This window comes from Odontesthes bonariensis, chromosome 22 (genome assembly GCF_027942865.1).
Source record: "Odontesthes bonariensis isolate fOdoBon6 chromosome 22, fOdoBon6.hap1, whole genome shotgun sequence".
NCBI classification, from domain to species: domain Eukaryota; kingdom Metazoa; phylum Chordata; class Actinopteri; order Atheriniformes; family Atherinopsidae; genus Odontesthes; species Odontesthes bonariensis.
Window position 1 is genome coordinate 19,617,374 of NC_134527.1, and position 14,990 is coordinate 19,632,363.

The window sequence follows — 14,990 nt, forward strand, 5'->3', positions numbered from 1 at the left end:
CTCATGTACAGTGCACTCCTATATGTACATACACATATATATCTATATATATATATATATATACACATGTGTGTGTATGTATGTATGTATATATATGTCACACTATGTCCTCAAAGTAATATAGAGAAAAGGAATCTGCGTGGGATAGGCAAAAAGTAGAATGCCAAGGCTAAGATATTTATCAAAGTAGTCATGTAGCCACATTTCATATACGTCATTCTGTTAATGATGGTATTTCATGTTTTAGTGACAAAAAAAGCAATCTGAAGGCGGTAGTTTCAGCACATATCATGGCTCCGCTCATAAAGTCACACAGTACAATCTGTGCAAACACTTTTGGGGGGAAGATGGTGACTTCTCAGCCACTAATTCTGACACACTCTTCAGTGTTTCAGATCAATTAAACATACTTATATCATTTAACCTTAACCTCATATCATTTTAACTTAAGTTCCATTAATTTTAATTCCAATTAGTAGATGCATCTATTTAGCTTTTTTCTTGTAGCTCCATTTTCCACTCAGAAATGGGTTTTGCGTATTGCTTCTTCACATTAATTGAAGGATAAAATGTTGGTTTTTTAACACTTTTTACACTATTCATGTTAAGTCAAAGGTTAAGATATGAAACATTATTTAGTGATAATATATTCAATTTGTGAGCCAGAAATGGTCCAATTAGTTGTGTATACTTCTTAATTCTTATGAAAACGTGTAACTTGTTTTAATTAGAATTTTGATCAATTGATTGACCATGTCTTTACGATTAAGTAAAAAAGAAAAGGGCATTAAAACTCAAAATGATACTTGTGTGCATGTTGACTGTCTTATAGATAATTGTTCTTCTTTTCCCTTGAGATGTTAAAACCGTGTACATTATTATTGGGTGAGTAAGAAGCTGTGTAAATCACACTGCAGTGCCGTATGTGTACATGTGAGCTGGGTGCCATCTAGTGGTGGCGGCTCAACATTACAGTCACTGGACACAAGATGTTCTGTACAAACATACACAGTACAGTGAATTAGTTGAGTCCTACGTGATAAAATACTTTCCCTCTGTTTCTCTGGTTTTTAAACTTTGCTTTTCACAGGGTTTCTTACATTTGTACTCACAAAAGTTTTGCCAGCTTGGTCATCATCTCTTCCGAAAAATAGTTTCTAGTGCTGTGGGATTTTTTGAGTGGTTTAGCATATACCTTTGTTTTAGGTTTATCTGCAGATTTTATGATTAAGATTTCAAGTTGATCATCCCCCGTGTTTACTGCCAGTTCTTAATGACATCACAAACTGAGGGAACAACTTCATTTTATGCTTTATCTTCTCGCGGTCTTTTCCTGTATTTGGGCATCAGTCATTTCAAATTGCATCGTGTTAGTCAGCTGCTTACACAGGCCTATGACTGTTGATAATTCAGATGAGGACTGAGATTAGAATACTAATAAAGTTTTTTTTTATTTACATGACCTCATCAGGTCAAATTTCCTGGAACAGCTAAACTTTTGTAAGCTGCACCCTGCTATATGGCACTGATTGTAATGTTGCATTTTGAATTTTGTTGTACTGTATGCATCATGACAATAAAGAAATTAAATTGAACTGAATACATTTTTAATTTCATTAGATAAAATAACGGAATGAGTGAATAACACTCTCTGTATCCATATTTGTTTGGTTTGTCTGGTATTGTCCAATTTGTCCAGTTGTTCCTGGTGATTATCAATCATTTCTAGAACAATCTTTACTTGTGTTTTGCTTTTTTTTCTTTGTTACATTTTCAATATGCTGTCTTTCTGAATTTTTCTCGGTCCCAAGTCCCATTTTTGAAGTTTCTGACAATGCACTCAGCTGTGGAGGATGGGAGAGTTTTTCTCTGATCGGACAAATAGAGTGGCCTTCTGTTTTCCAATAAAACAATCCATGCCCTTTTCCCCAGAGTTGATATCTCTTGTTTTTGCCATGTTTGCAATTGCTTTTAATTCACAATCTTAAAAATCCATTAGAAAGTGAATAAAAATCCAAGTGCAGAATAATTACATGCAGTTCATGGCATTATATACTTTTTGACTAAATTTGACTATCTGAACTTTTGTTACCATTAAAGAAGTTGTATTAACGGGCTCTGGTTTCTCCGTCTTCTTCAAAGTATGATAAAGCATTTTTGTGCATGCAAAAAAACACTCAAGCTGTTTTCTACCTCGGATGATAATGTTGATGAACTAAAACATCTCATTTATATCACAGCCATTTTATTTGTCATATATCTACTTAAGCATGCATCACATTCACATAATGTCTGTTTGTATCATTTGAAACTAACAAAAAATGAGTAGCTGCTTTATACTCCAACACCGTGGACCAATTAGAGCAGACTGGACCTTTCAGGAGGGGGCATTGAAGAGACAAAAGGGCACATTAAGTGACGTCGAAAGTAAGGCATGAGAAGATATTGTTTGGTGTTTTTTTTTGGTTTTTTTCACATTACAGAATGTTAATCTGTGCTAGTACACTGTACATGAATGAATATGACATTAGCTCTTTAAGAGAGGCATTTTCATGCTTTCTGTGACAGCTGATTATTTCAGTTTGGCGTTTTTCCTGTGAATCAAATACCAGTTTATCTCGTAATTTATGTAACAAGCTGATGAACATCATGGAAACCCTCTGATTTGAAAAATATTTTTCAGAGTCTCTGTATCTGAGTGGTGCCACAAAAAAAAGGTTGTGCAAGCATGATACAATAATTTCCTAACATGCGAGTGGATGTTGTGCAGCTTCCATTTCAAAACTCAAATTACTGCCAACATTCAATGAGATTATGAATGTGAATGTCTTGCCAGTGTGCTAGCAGAAACAGGGTTTTCTTGTCAGTAAAATCCCTCAAAGACTTCAAATTCAAAGACAGCTGCAGTTTTTTGTTGGGACACATGTTAGAATACGATTAAAACTAGATTACCCAAGAAGCAGGTTTGGTCAAGCTTTACAGAGGAGCTGAACCAAACCATGGGACTCAATAGTTGGTCAAATAAATCTTGTCAAGATTAGAAGGTACATGTAACAGAATTCCACTTTTGAATAAGTCATCATCTCTGACTATAAACTGAAATAAGACAGCATAATATGCAAAAGAAAATACAGCCGAGAAGAAAATCTGAACATAATTTCAAGTTTAAACAAGTTCAAGTTCATAGCTTGTTTTGTTTTGGTCACACCTTAAATTTCAAGCGTGACTCTTCCAGTTAGCAAAACATCAATTTATCAGTGACTGGCGTCAAACAGCAAAATGCAAAGCCTACCTCAAAATTTAACTTGTAGTTGTTGTTCACTGTCGCTCCACCAACCGTTACATGTTTAATGTGTCACACAGGATGTCAAGAAACAATTCCATGGTGGAAAACCTGAATTACAACCTGCTTGTTAATTAAACAGAACTGCATTTTGATTAGTTATTCAATTTATTCCCCAGAGAGCTAATTAAAGTGTGTATTAGTAGCTGAACAGTATCCATCTCAAAAAGAAATTTATCTCAAATTGATTATAATCATAAAGGAAAATGCTGCCAACTAACAATGTGTTATTCCAAACCTTCTTGGTCTTGCTGAAATGCCGGGTATTGTAGTTTTTAGTGGTTTAAACAGGAGTAAATGGCACATTTGTTGTAAACCATTTTCAACTTTAGATTGGTTTGGTGATCTAATCTGTATTCACATCAGCACGACAGCTTATGCAGGATGATCTTAAATTAAAACGTTCATGGGGATAAACATTTATTACACTTTCACTTACCTCCTTCAGTCACTTCCTGCTCAGCACTCCAGTATAGCAGATTTTTCTTGTTTGGTTTGTTTTCACCTCTATCAGTTTTTAAATCGGCCAAAGTACTGACAGTTTTGATTAATGACAGTTGCTGTTTTCTTGGACACAGTGTTGCAACACCTGGCGTTACCCGGTGGATGTCAGCCCCCCCTTTGTTTTACATTCCTGGAAGCCCTGAAGAGCAGGGTGCCTTGAAACTACAACATGTGAACAGTTCATGCGAAATGTTGAAGCTGACAAAAGCTTCAACCTTTTACTAACCTGAACAACTCAAATCCATAGCCAAACAGTTATCATATATGAACAGAGGAATGGCTATTAACTCTGGGAAATCCTTCTGATACAGATGGATTCTACTTTAGTGCCTGTTATTATTCCAAACCCTGCAGAATAGATAGAATAGCTTAGAGAAACAGAAATAGGTTAAAGCTGTCATCATTTTTATCTAGGCTATGTGACAGGTGTTTGGGGATAGCTTGAGACCTGAAAAGTGAATCAAAAATGGAATGGCTTGTTTAAATAGGCCAGACATGTACAAGTCAGAAGGATATAGGCCCAAATTATTTCCTCCAAAGCACTTGATTACTTAAAGTTTTTTTTTTTTTTTTCGTTTTTTAAACCTGGACCTTATTTCTGGTATAAAATACGTTCATCGACTCACCGATAACAGTTTGGTGAAAGTCGGCGTCCTTCCGACTATATTTAGATTACTCAAGATCCGGGTATATCCATATAACGGGAGAGAACAGTGCATAGACAATATAGACTCCAAATATGGCATTGTCTGTCTTTATTTCACCAATAATTTAAGACTAATGAATGAATGTTGCACTTTTAGTTCAGAGCTGCCATATTGTTGTTATTAGGGGCTTTCTTCACACGCATCTACTGGGATGGCGTCATCGATGCGCGCCGCTGCAGACGCATGTGTAGAAAGCCCCCTGATAGCCCCCAATAACAACATGGCAGCTCTGAACTAACAGTGTAATAGTCATTCAGTCAGCTTAAAGTATTGGTGAAATAAAGACAGATAATGTCTTATTTAGAGGCTGTATTGTCTATGCCCTGTTCTCTCCCGTTAGATTGATATATGCGGATCTCAAGTGATCTAAATATCGTCCGAAGGACGCCAACTTTCACCAAACTGTTATCGGTGAGTAGATGAACATATTTTATGCCAGAAATAAGGTCCAGGTTTTGGAAAAAAAATAATAAAAAAATAAAAATAATAAATAAATAAATAAAAAAAAAAAAACGAACTTCCCCTTTAAGTCAATTTGGCCTTCTGGGGAAAAAAAAACAAAAAAAAAAACAGGTTGCACATCTTTGACGTTTGTGTTCCCGACTTGATTAACTTTAATCCACCGTGCCATCATCATGGACAAACTTTAATTTTACTAATGATCAAGGTTCGAATACCCCAAAAAAAAAAAAAAAAAAGATTTAATCAGCACTTTAAGTTGGTTGCCAGTTATTACAAATAATTAACTTGGTAAACATGGCTTTGTTACCTTTTGAAATAGGTAAAAAAAAGGAGTGACTCCAAATTTCTTAAAGCACAAGTAAAAACGAATTTAAAAAACGGTCACAGCATCAAGAAGATCACACATTTTTAAAGGGTATTTGCTGAGGTATAAGAGTTTACTGGTTTACCAATGAGGACAGCGTACCAGCTCAAGTTGGGTGTTAGATGGGCACTACTATAACATGCTGTGAGGTTTAAGATGGACCAAACCTTTAGTCCCAAAACTGCTGCCAATTTTAGAAAGGTTCTTTCCTCAAGCAGTGGAACAGGAGATCTACTGCTTAGGGTGTGGGGGTCCTTCTCAATCACATGAATTCTGTTTGTAACATAACGGTCTAACAACACACATGGTACATGTTCTGAGAAAGAAAATCAACTTTTAAAGTTATTTTCAAGTTTTGGCGTTAGATAACATATTGGACTGACTGATCCAGAGAAGGTTGGATCTCAGAATAATTTTGCCTTACAGTACTTGCATTATGACATACAGCTACATGTTTTTCCGCACTTGTATGGCGTCACTCAAAATCTTGCGAAATCTTTTCATCAGTACGCTTTCAGATCTTCGCTTTGACATTGATGTAACCGCCCTGGCAGCTTCAGAGCATTTAAAGATTAACAGGAAATCAGACTATAAAATGTCACATTTGATCAACACTAAAACATGCAACAAACAGAAGATATTTTAAATGCAAGAACATGCTACTATAAGTATCACACATTGACCATCTCTTGTACATAAACACATTTTTATTCAGCCTGATATAGGTTACACATGAAAAAAAAATTAATTTCTAAGAGAACTACTTCCCTTTGTGGAGCTAATGATGACTTTTTTTTTTTGTCTAAATTAGCTTCAGATCCCCATTTGACAGCTTTCAACACCAGCTGTCACAGGCTGTGAGGAATAACCATAAATCACATGCTACAACTGACCTGAGGCTAGTTTTTAAATCTTTCTTAAAAAAAAAAAAAAAAAAGAAAACATTTCCCCTCAGCAGTCATTATGTTTTCTCACTAAATGATATGGAATGTTATCTTAGAAATGCAGGTAAAAAGAAAACTTCTCTGCAACAGCAGAAATCTATATAAGAAATGGAATTTTTGTTTTTGTTTTTTAAAAAAAGAAAGAAGAAAACTGGTTCCCAGAACTCTGTTCCCAGGCTGCTACTATGTGCGAGGCATCGAGAAAATACCTTCTCAGTCCAAAGTGAGTTCCAACAATAAAAAATATGTCAAAGCTGCTGCGATTCAGTTTCATAACCCTCAGACATGGATATGAAAAAGAAACCATCTTGATAAGTAATAGTACAGAAGAGACATTAAATCTACACTGCTTGCAGATCAGCTTTGGAGTCTAATATACAAGAACTGAGAGTCAAAGATACAGAGTAAAGAAAAAAAAAAGAAAAGGGGAGGATCTTAACATTAAACTAGTGTTAGTCTTTTTTTTTTCCTTTTTTTTTTTAACTTGTAAATTTCACAAAGTGCAAATTTTCATGTATATTACATCATGACCAATTTTAGAAATTGTCCATTTTCTATTATATAACAATGAAAAATGCTTAATTCCACATATTGCCAACAAAGCCATTACCACCCATTCTCACCAGCTAACCATCAGAGTATTTAAGAAAAAAGAAAAAAAAAAAAAAAAAAAGAATCACTAAATACATGCTGTAATTACACCCACCAATTAGTTTGAAACTTGACCAAAGCCTCCTTTCTGGCTCTTTGAATCTCTTACAGTAAACGGCTACTGTCAGCGTGCGTTAATAGTTAAAATATATATATTAATCTATCATTAAATAGAATGCCTCTTGCACAGTCTTGCATGCATTGAAGAGCATTTTGGGCAAGCTGTACAAGAAGGAAAGGCGTGTGGACGGACTTGCTCAGGCTGTGGGCTCCGGGCCAGGTCCAGGCACTCTTTCACCACCTGTAAACGGTTTTTGCCCTACAATCCTTGCAACCACGTTGGTCCAAAAGATGGTTCTCCAGTGTGTTTTGTTTTGCGTTTGTGGATGAGAATGAGCGTGAGTGTGTGCTGCATGTGGTCCTAAACTCGGTTTCACAAAAGAACTGTGCGTCATCACTGAAGTTTTGTTCCAAGCTTTCGTTGTCTGTTCCTAGACGAAGAAAAACAAACAAAATATGGTGAATCCCACATGAAACACAACGGTCAAATTTCAACTTTGAGAGGAGTGGCATGAACCACATGAACTTTGTGGTTTGAAACACAATAATACTCAAATTAACAAGTCATCTTGACAGCGCTGACGTTTGGGGAAAAAAGTAAAAAGAGGAAGCCAATGCATCTCATCAAGTTAACTAGCTTAGAAAGGCCCCTCCCTGCTTTAGTAACTGAATATGTCAGAGTAGATTCCCAATCATCTAGGTCTTGGTAAAACTAAGAGCTTATAAAAAGGGAAACTGGACTACACGACTCAATGACAATTGTACTTATCAACTCCGTGTCAGCGCTGCTTTTCTGACTGTGTTCATGTGAAAAAGAGCCATTTCAGCACCAGGTGAGTTCAAACTTTGCAGATCTAGAGATAAATGTGAGGAATTTAAAAACTTAATTTATATGCCAATAAGGAACAAACCACTGTCCCTTCCCTAGAAACTCAGGTTTAAACTAAAGCGCTAAATCAAGCTTCACAGTAAGGGTATGTTATTATGCAAAGGTGACTCGTTAAATGTGCCTTTAGTGAATGCATCACCATCTTACCTTGCCTCTGATCTGGTCACTGTATACTCAAACCATAAGATGTTGGGAATCAGGCTTGTGTCTCGCACCAGGAAGTACTCTGATATTGGCCTATTAAGAGTAAAAAGCAAAATGCAAAGAACAGAACATGAAAGAAGACATAATGGATTACTTTTATCAACTTGTTCCGGCTGAGGATGAGTGGTGACACCAGAAGGAAGCAGTAAAACGAGAGAGCTACTTACCATGCTGCTATTTTGGGGAATAATGGTGTCAGCACCTCTTGTGTGAAAAAGAACCAGATTATAGCAATCGTACTGCCCACCACTCCACCATAGAAAACCTGGCTCCAGGTGTGATACAACAGATACACCCTGAGAACCAAAGAAAGACAACAAATATTCAGTGTGATACAAAACTAAGTGCATGAACCTACTACAGCAGCAAACTCCTGAAAGTGTTTCTCACACATCCAAAGAAATTGCACTTTTTTTTTTTTTTTTATCTAAACACATGATTGACTCTCCATTTATCCTTCAAACAAAGTATTCAGTTGTTTATGTTTAGAACTACTTACTAAAATAAGTGTTCAAGAAAAGATCAGACGGAGAAAGATTGTGCTAAGCATCAGGGGAAAATGGGCTTTACAAAAAAAATCAAATTTCTGAAGACTTCCTGCACTCTACACTCAAAGGAGAGAGCTTCAAGTTGAAGCACATAATTAAATTAAATTTAGCCATTTCAAAATGGCTTAAACAAAAAATTATAAAAGTGTTGGTGTGCAAAATATAAAAACTAACAGCACTGCCCGTGTCACAGGAAATAATTGTTAAATTTAACATCCTGCTACTTGAAGGGCAAATACTGCGCAGATAGTCCACGTGGTCTCTAATTTTGGGGCGGCACATGAACATCTGCAGAGTCCTGGCACCCCTTGGGGAGATGATGAGATTTATGTCACAATGACCCATGTAGAACTGAGCAGACGTGTAAACCAGGATTTGGTATTTTTGCCTTTCCAACACAAACCGAGGAACAGCTTTCCAGTAAGAGTCGCTAACAGACTGCTCCTCGCCAGAAACATGAAGAAAAAAAACAAGTGTCATATTAAGAAGGCTACGCCTGCCATGTTTTCAGTCATATTAAAGCAGTTAGGGAAATCCAAGCACTGTATCAGACTTGGTGTAGATGATACCCCGTGTCTCCCAATACACTTAGGAAAAAACATATGGTCAGGACATCTTTAGTGTCCTTCGAGTTCACCTGTGATTCTCCTTCAAAGTCATGTCCATTTTCTGAGCCTCCATTATGAAACAGTACACAATACTTACAATAGGCATTACAGAAAATAACCGTTTTAAAGTATTCCCTTTATTGATCACACCATGTTTCAATGAGCCCAATTTCATTCATACGCATGTATTTAAACCACCACCACCAACTCAATGACTTTTTGGTGCTTCCATAATCCAACAAAATGTTTTTCAGCTCACAAAATTAAACGTCAATAAAGTCAAGGCAACAAAACCTGGACACAACAGATAAATATCTGCTGCTGCCCTTGGTTGATATTATCCCGTTTGCTGACAGGCCGATTACCATCAACAAGCTGAATAAAATGAGGGGATCAGTTGCTTACCTGCTGTAGGACACTGACAAGGCCATGCCCAACAGGATAATGGACAGTATGTGTCTCCACAGCAGGTCCACACATCGAGCATTGTTCGTTTGATGCATTCTGAAAGAGATCAGCAGAGCTTACAAAACAGCATCTACCTCATTTAAAAGTGTAAGTGAAAACAATAGATAGAACTTACATCATCGCTAACAACTTATCCAGCTGGATGCACAATTGTTACCAAGTTGTTGTACTTCTAACTGTTTCACAGCTGTGGCTTTCTACCCTTAAGCCTCCCCAAACAACAAGAAAAAGCAAGCTCACCTTAAATAAAGGAAAAGAAAGAAGTAAACAACAAAGAACCAGGTAAGCTGGGAGTGGTTGGAGGGCATCCCATATTCTGTGTGTAGGGTTGAGTGAACTCCTGCAGAAAGACAACAGAATCTCGTAATCAATCATACAAAATATGGAGTTCATTTCAAGTTATCTATACATAAATTCAGAACTGGTTTAGTAAGGTAATAACCAGAGTTAATAGCGAAGGTCCTTCAAAACTAATTACTTCCATAACCATTGGTCCCTGACAGTGTCCCACAATGCACTGCAAAACACAGTGTAGAGTTGACAGTAATAAATCCAGCGGGGAAAAAAAACAAAAAAAAAACTAAACAAAAAAAAAACCTGAAGCAGCACCAAAACCTGTCCGACATTTGCTAGTAGTTTTCAGGTTAAATTTCAAAGATGTTTTGACTTTGTTTGTTCTTTAACAACATTAATGAATGATGTTTTCTTTCCACCACAAAGAATATTCTTGAATAAAACAACAGCTTTGGTCTTTGTCTACCCTTGTAACAGGCATGACATTTTTTTTCTCCAAATGTAATAATTAATGTGAACAGACAAAGCTCAAAGAATTTTGTATTTATCTATCTGAGGAAAAAAAAAAAAAAGCTGAAATCAAATTGTGTGACAGCAGTCATTTGCAGTAACGTGTGATAGTGTTCCTTCTTATGATAATGAGTACACTATATAATATAGATACAACTCCCATAAGAAGCCAGTAGTAGGAGTAGTCAGTGAACAGGCAAATGATTTTGGACAAAGCGTTGGTCGAAAATGTGACCTTTGATACTTCAAAGGCGTTGATGGTTTTCTTCTGATCGACATGTCTTGAAGAGTCCCCTCTGTTGGGGCTTTTCTGCCGGTAATAAATCAAGGTAATCTGAGAGCAGATAACACCGCTCAAATTCCTGCGATTCTGAGACACACTTTTATTCAGTTGATTGTTTTGATCATTCATGTCAGGCTGGGTGGTGAACAGCCTATTCATTTGTGGTGGGACAAACTCAAAGTGTAGATTTATGCCTGCTTTACTCAAACATCTGTGGAGCTTGGACCAACAAAGAAATAAAACTGAATAAATGATCATTCAATTTGCTAAATTGAATTTGTTAGATGTATTAATATAAATAGAATAAAACATACTTTATTCATCCATAAAGGCATATATGTTAATCTAGCTATTACATTTACAGATCATTCAAGCCACTCTCACACTTGAAGTACAGCCCCGATAGTTTCCAGACATCACCCCACAGGAGCTGTATATGCTAATGCAAACGTCTGCAAAAGACATGAGTAAGCGACTCTCTGGAGAGTTCACGAGAGCAACTGAATGCTGCTTTACTTTTCTTGTCTGCTTATTTGTATGTGGTTTCTGACTCTTTCACTGATAATGCTGATATATTCCAATACATGCAGTACCGATAGCAATGCATGCATGCATGCATCCATCCATCCATCTATCTATCCTCAAGATGCTGTACACAAGGCACCATTGCCCGCTGCATACGGTTTCCTGCATGTCCCGTCTCCTGCTGGCTCTACTCAAGCACAACTACAAAGCATCTGTGGTAATAACACATCCTACGCTGACAGTCTCAGATTGACAAGTACATATGTTAGGAAGCAACAGCAGACGTGTCTAAATGTAATTCTTCAGATATTTTGTATGAATTTGTGTAAAAATGCTTTGTGTTTGACTAGCGTGCCCACTGTCGGTAATGTTTTATCTTTAGTAACAGAGCAACACTATTGAAACCGCTGACTTATTTGAATTATATTTCAATGCGAGTTGCTGTGTACAAAAATACCAGGTTCTCAAAAAAAAAAAAAAAAAAACACAAACTGACAGTTGCAGCTGATTTGTTCTGTCTTATTGAGGTCAGAAGATACTCTCTATCCAGGTGTTCTTGCAAGGTTTCCCAACCCTTCAAGAGTCAAAAGTTCGTTCTTTCACTCACCTGCACAAGGGCGCGGCTCTCTGAGAATGTGCTTCAGCAGCCAGTTCACTCCTTCGTTCAGGAGGAGTCCACCAAAGAAGGAAATCTTTTATGGAAAAGACAGAAAAACAACCCAACACATGAGCGCTCACGGTCTTCTGCCCTGCCTCTTGTACATGACACAATTATCACTTTCACATAATAAAATTAAAAAAAAAAAAAAAAACAAGCACAGGAGCATGACTCACCGTGTGAAGCTCCCGTTTAAACATTATGAGTGTGACAAAACCCACAAAAATGGCGATGGGTAGGAGACTGATGTAGGCCAGCACATGTCCCGTCAGATCACCTGAAACAGGGACACAGACTGATGTTGCTGATGTTAACATACAAAGTCACACTTAGCCCTGGTGATAGCCTCCCGGTGAAACCGGATGGTTTACATTTTTAAGTTTGAGAGTACATGTTGGGAACAGGACAGAAAAGCTAAATTATCCTCACACAAACTATACAATCTTTAATATTCAGACAACTCAGTAAAATGTGGTTCAAGCAAGTTAGACTTATCAGTATCAGGCCAGGGAGCTATACAGTAGGTTAGCTGGGCACAATGCTACACGTAGAAAAAAAAAACAAAAAAAAAAAAACGAATTACTTCCAGCACAGCTATAAATTATATTTTACGTCTCACAATATTTAAATGTTGTCAATTATTTTTAACAGGACATGGCATATTTGTTAGTCCCTGGGAGCAAACACCAAAGTCAATAATAAGACACCTAGCAGGCTAGCTAGCCTTCATTGTGAACATTCTTACAAACTGCGCATGCGGCGCCGTCTCACAATTTTGCAATGCACGCTGAGCTCGGGGTTTACTAGCAGCTCAGAATTTGGCAGGCACCGATGGCCGTGTCCATTCAGTAGCAACAAAATATACACAATGCTTGAAAACTACAAAGCGGCGAGTAGTTAGCAGACTTCAGTAGGTAGAGAACAAAGTTGAGTTTACATACCCTCGGGGAACTCTACGTGTACCACTGATATGGCCCGCCATTGAGGTGGTGCCGAGCACTGCTCTTCCAACGCCATCTTACCCGGACACAACCGGGACAGCGTCGGTGGAACGCCCCAGATACGTGTCCGACCAATGGTAAACGGAGCTGCGTGTTCAAACGGGCCCCCAGCAGCGCAGGAGCCGTCCAATCTCAGCCGATCTCTGAAGAGGAGATATTTAGCCCATAGAGAAGAATTATTGAATGAAGAAAAAACGCATAAGTCCACCAGTCTGCATTAAAGCAGCAAATTGCACTCATTCAAAAAAAGTATAATGTTAAAATAAATGTTTTGGGAAAAATGTTATCTAGTTATCTAGTTTGATTTTCATTGGCTCAGATTACCAAATTACAACCTATATCATTAACAAGTCTCGATCAAATAACATTTAGACTAACAATTTAATAGCCACCAGCACAGTTTACCCTCAAAATAAAGTAGGTATCTAAATAAGCTGCAGTGAGTGATGGAAACATGTTGCTGTATGACACCATTTTACAGAACCATAAACCAAATCCTCTTAATTTGACCAAACCACCGCACCTAACTGCAACTATACAAAATTGACATAATAACCTTTAAAGTATCCCGAGTGTACCTCACCTGTCTAGCAAATGACACACTTACACTCCACCCGGCGTCTTTTTATGCGGGGAAAATGTCAAATGCTGTCTTCCAGAGACAAAGATTCCATGTTGGATACAGCAAGTTAATCTGTTTTCTTTTAGGCCACATCTTAACAAATATCACAGAGCAAAGACTTCAAGTGAAATATAGTATAAACCAGTAGATACAATAAATTCATCTGAAGGTTGCGCATATATAGAGATACAGTAGATACAGACAGACTGACGCGAATACGGCTCGGTGAAACAGGATACGCAAAGTAAACTGCAAAAACAAACTACAAACTCGGTTGTCTTAACTGTTATGCATTTCTATGTGTAAAACAAGTCAGTCAAACTACAAATTTAAATGAGCAAAATCATTTTTAAAAATTCCAATCATATTAACAGTGGAAGAATGGAGAAGATAGCTGTGTAACATTTATTGAATTGTTGTGTCTACAGCCTTCGAATTGTAGCCGGTTGGTCATGAGTGGACAACAAATGTTGAGATTATCTGATGCTACAGGAACAGTGTGAACAGAAAATGATACACATGAGCCAGAGTTGCACTGCCTCCATCAACACTGACTGTGAGTGAAACCTTATGGGAACATTTTCCAAGAAAAGTGTGACAAAATGATTTCTTTTCGAGGACATGAAGTAAGAATTACAGCTTCAAACTAAAGTTTTGGTAGAGAGGTAATGTTAAGAATCAGGTTTTACCTTGCTACTTTTTGAGAGTAGTTACAATTAATCTGAGCTGGGAGAAGGTTTTTGTTCTTCTTACTGAAACATCTTACAACTGGGATAAGAAAAGAGTATTTCTAAGCATGTTCAGCTAAATAAATCACAGTACCAGTTGTGCTTCCTCCACAGGCCTAATATCAAATGTATACAGAGTTTTTTCTCTTGTGAGTCGGCACATTTCACACTTAATTGACCTAAATGAAGTTTGAACTGATGTAAGCCGTCAAAGACACTGATGAGTGTGATATTGATCATATTAGTTTGGCATGTTTGCAAGATGATTAATGCGTAACACAAACCAAGTTGATAGAAATGTCACTATGACCCATTTACCACTTTACCCCAGTTGACCTAAATAAGATCAGCTCAAGAAAGGGTGTCAACTTTGCAAACTCATATTCATGGTTGTCGTGATGAACTGTGTTTGCTCGCAATGGTTTTCAGAAGTTATTATTAGCCCACAAAGTGATTTTCACACCAGAATTATGTCTGTTTTATAAGTAGAACTATATCATAAAAACCTTTTGAAGAGATGATGGTGTCAGATGGCTTTTTAGGATTTGGGTTCTGGAAGTGGTACAAAAGTGATGAAACTTTTGGACTAAAATGAAGTAAAGACAAACTCCTAGTTT

General features: G+C 37.2%; 1 protein-coding gene across 1 annotated transcript; it reads right to left on the reverse strand.

Annotated features, from left to right (window-relative positions):
• Positions 1 to 6,069: 6,069 nt before the first annotated feature.
• On the reverse strand, positions 6,070 to 13,061 carry dolpp1 (dolichyldiphosphatase 1). The gene is made up of 8 exons (XM_075456026.1): positions 12,964 to 13,061; positions 12,199 to 12,299; positions 11,972 to 12,056; positions 9,993 to 10,092; positions 9,690 to 9,788; positions 8,296 to 8,424; positions 8,072 to 8,161; positions 6,070 to 7,466 (listed from the first exon to the last, which is right to left on the reverse strand). The coding sequence occupies exons 1-8, from the start codon at positions 13,037 to 13,039 to the stop codon at positions 7,430 to 7,432; spliced, it is 717 nt and encodes a 238-aa protein (XP_075312141.1). The 5' UTR covers positions 13,040 to 13,061; the 3' UTR covers positions 6,070 to 7,429.
• Positions 13,062 to 14,990: the final 1,929 nt, after the last annotated feature.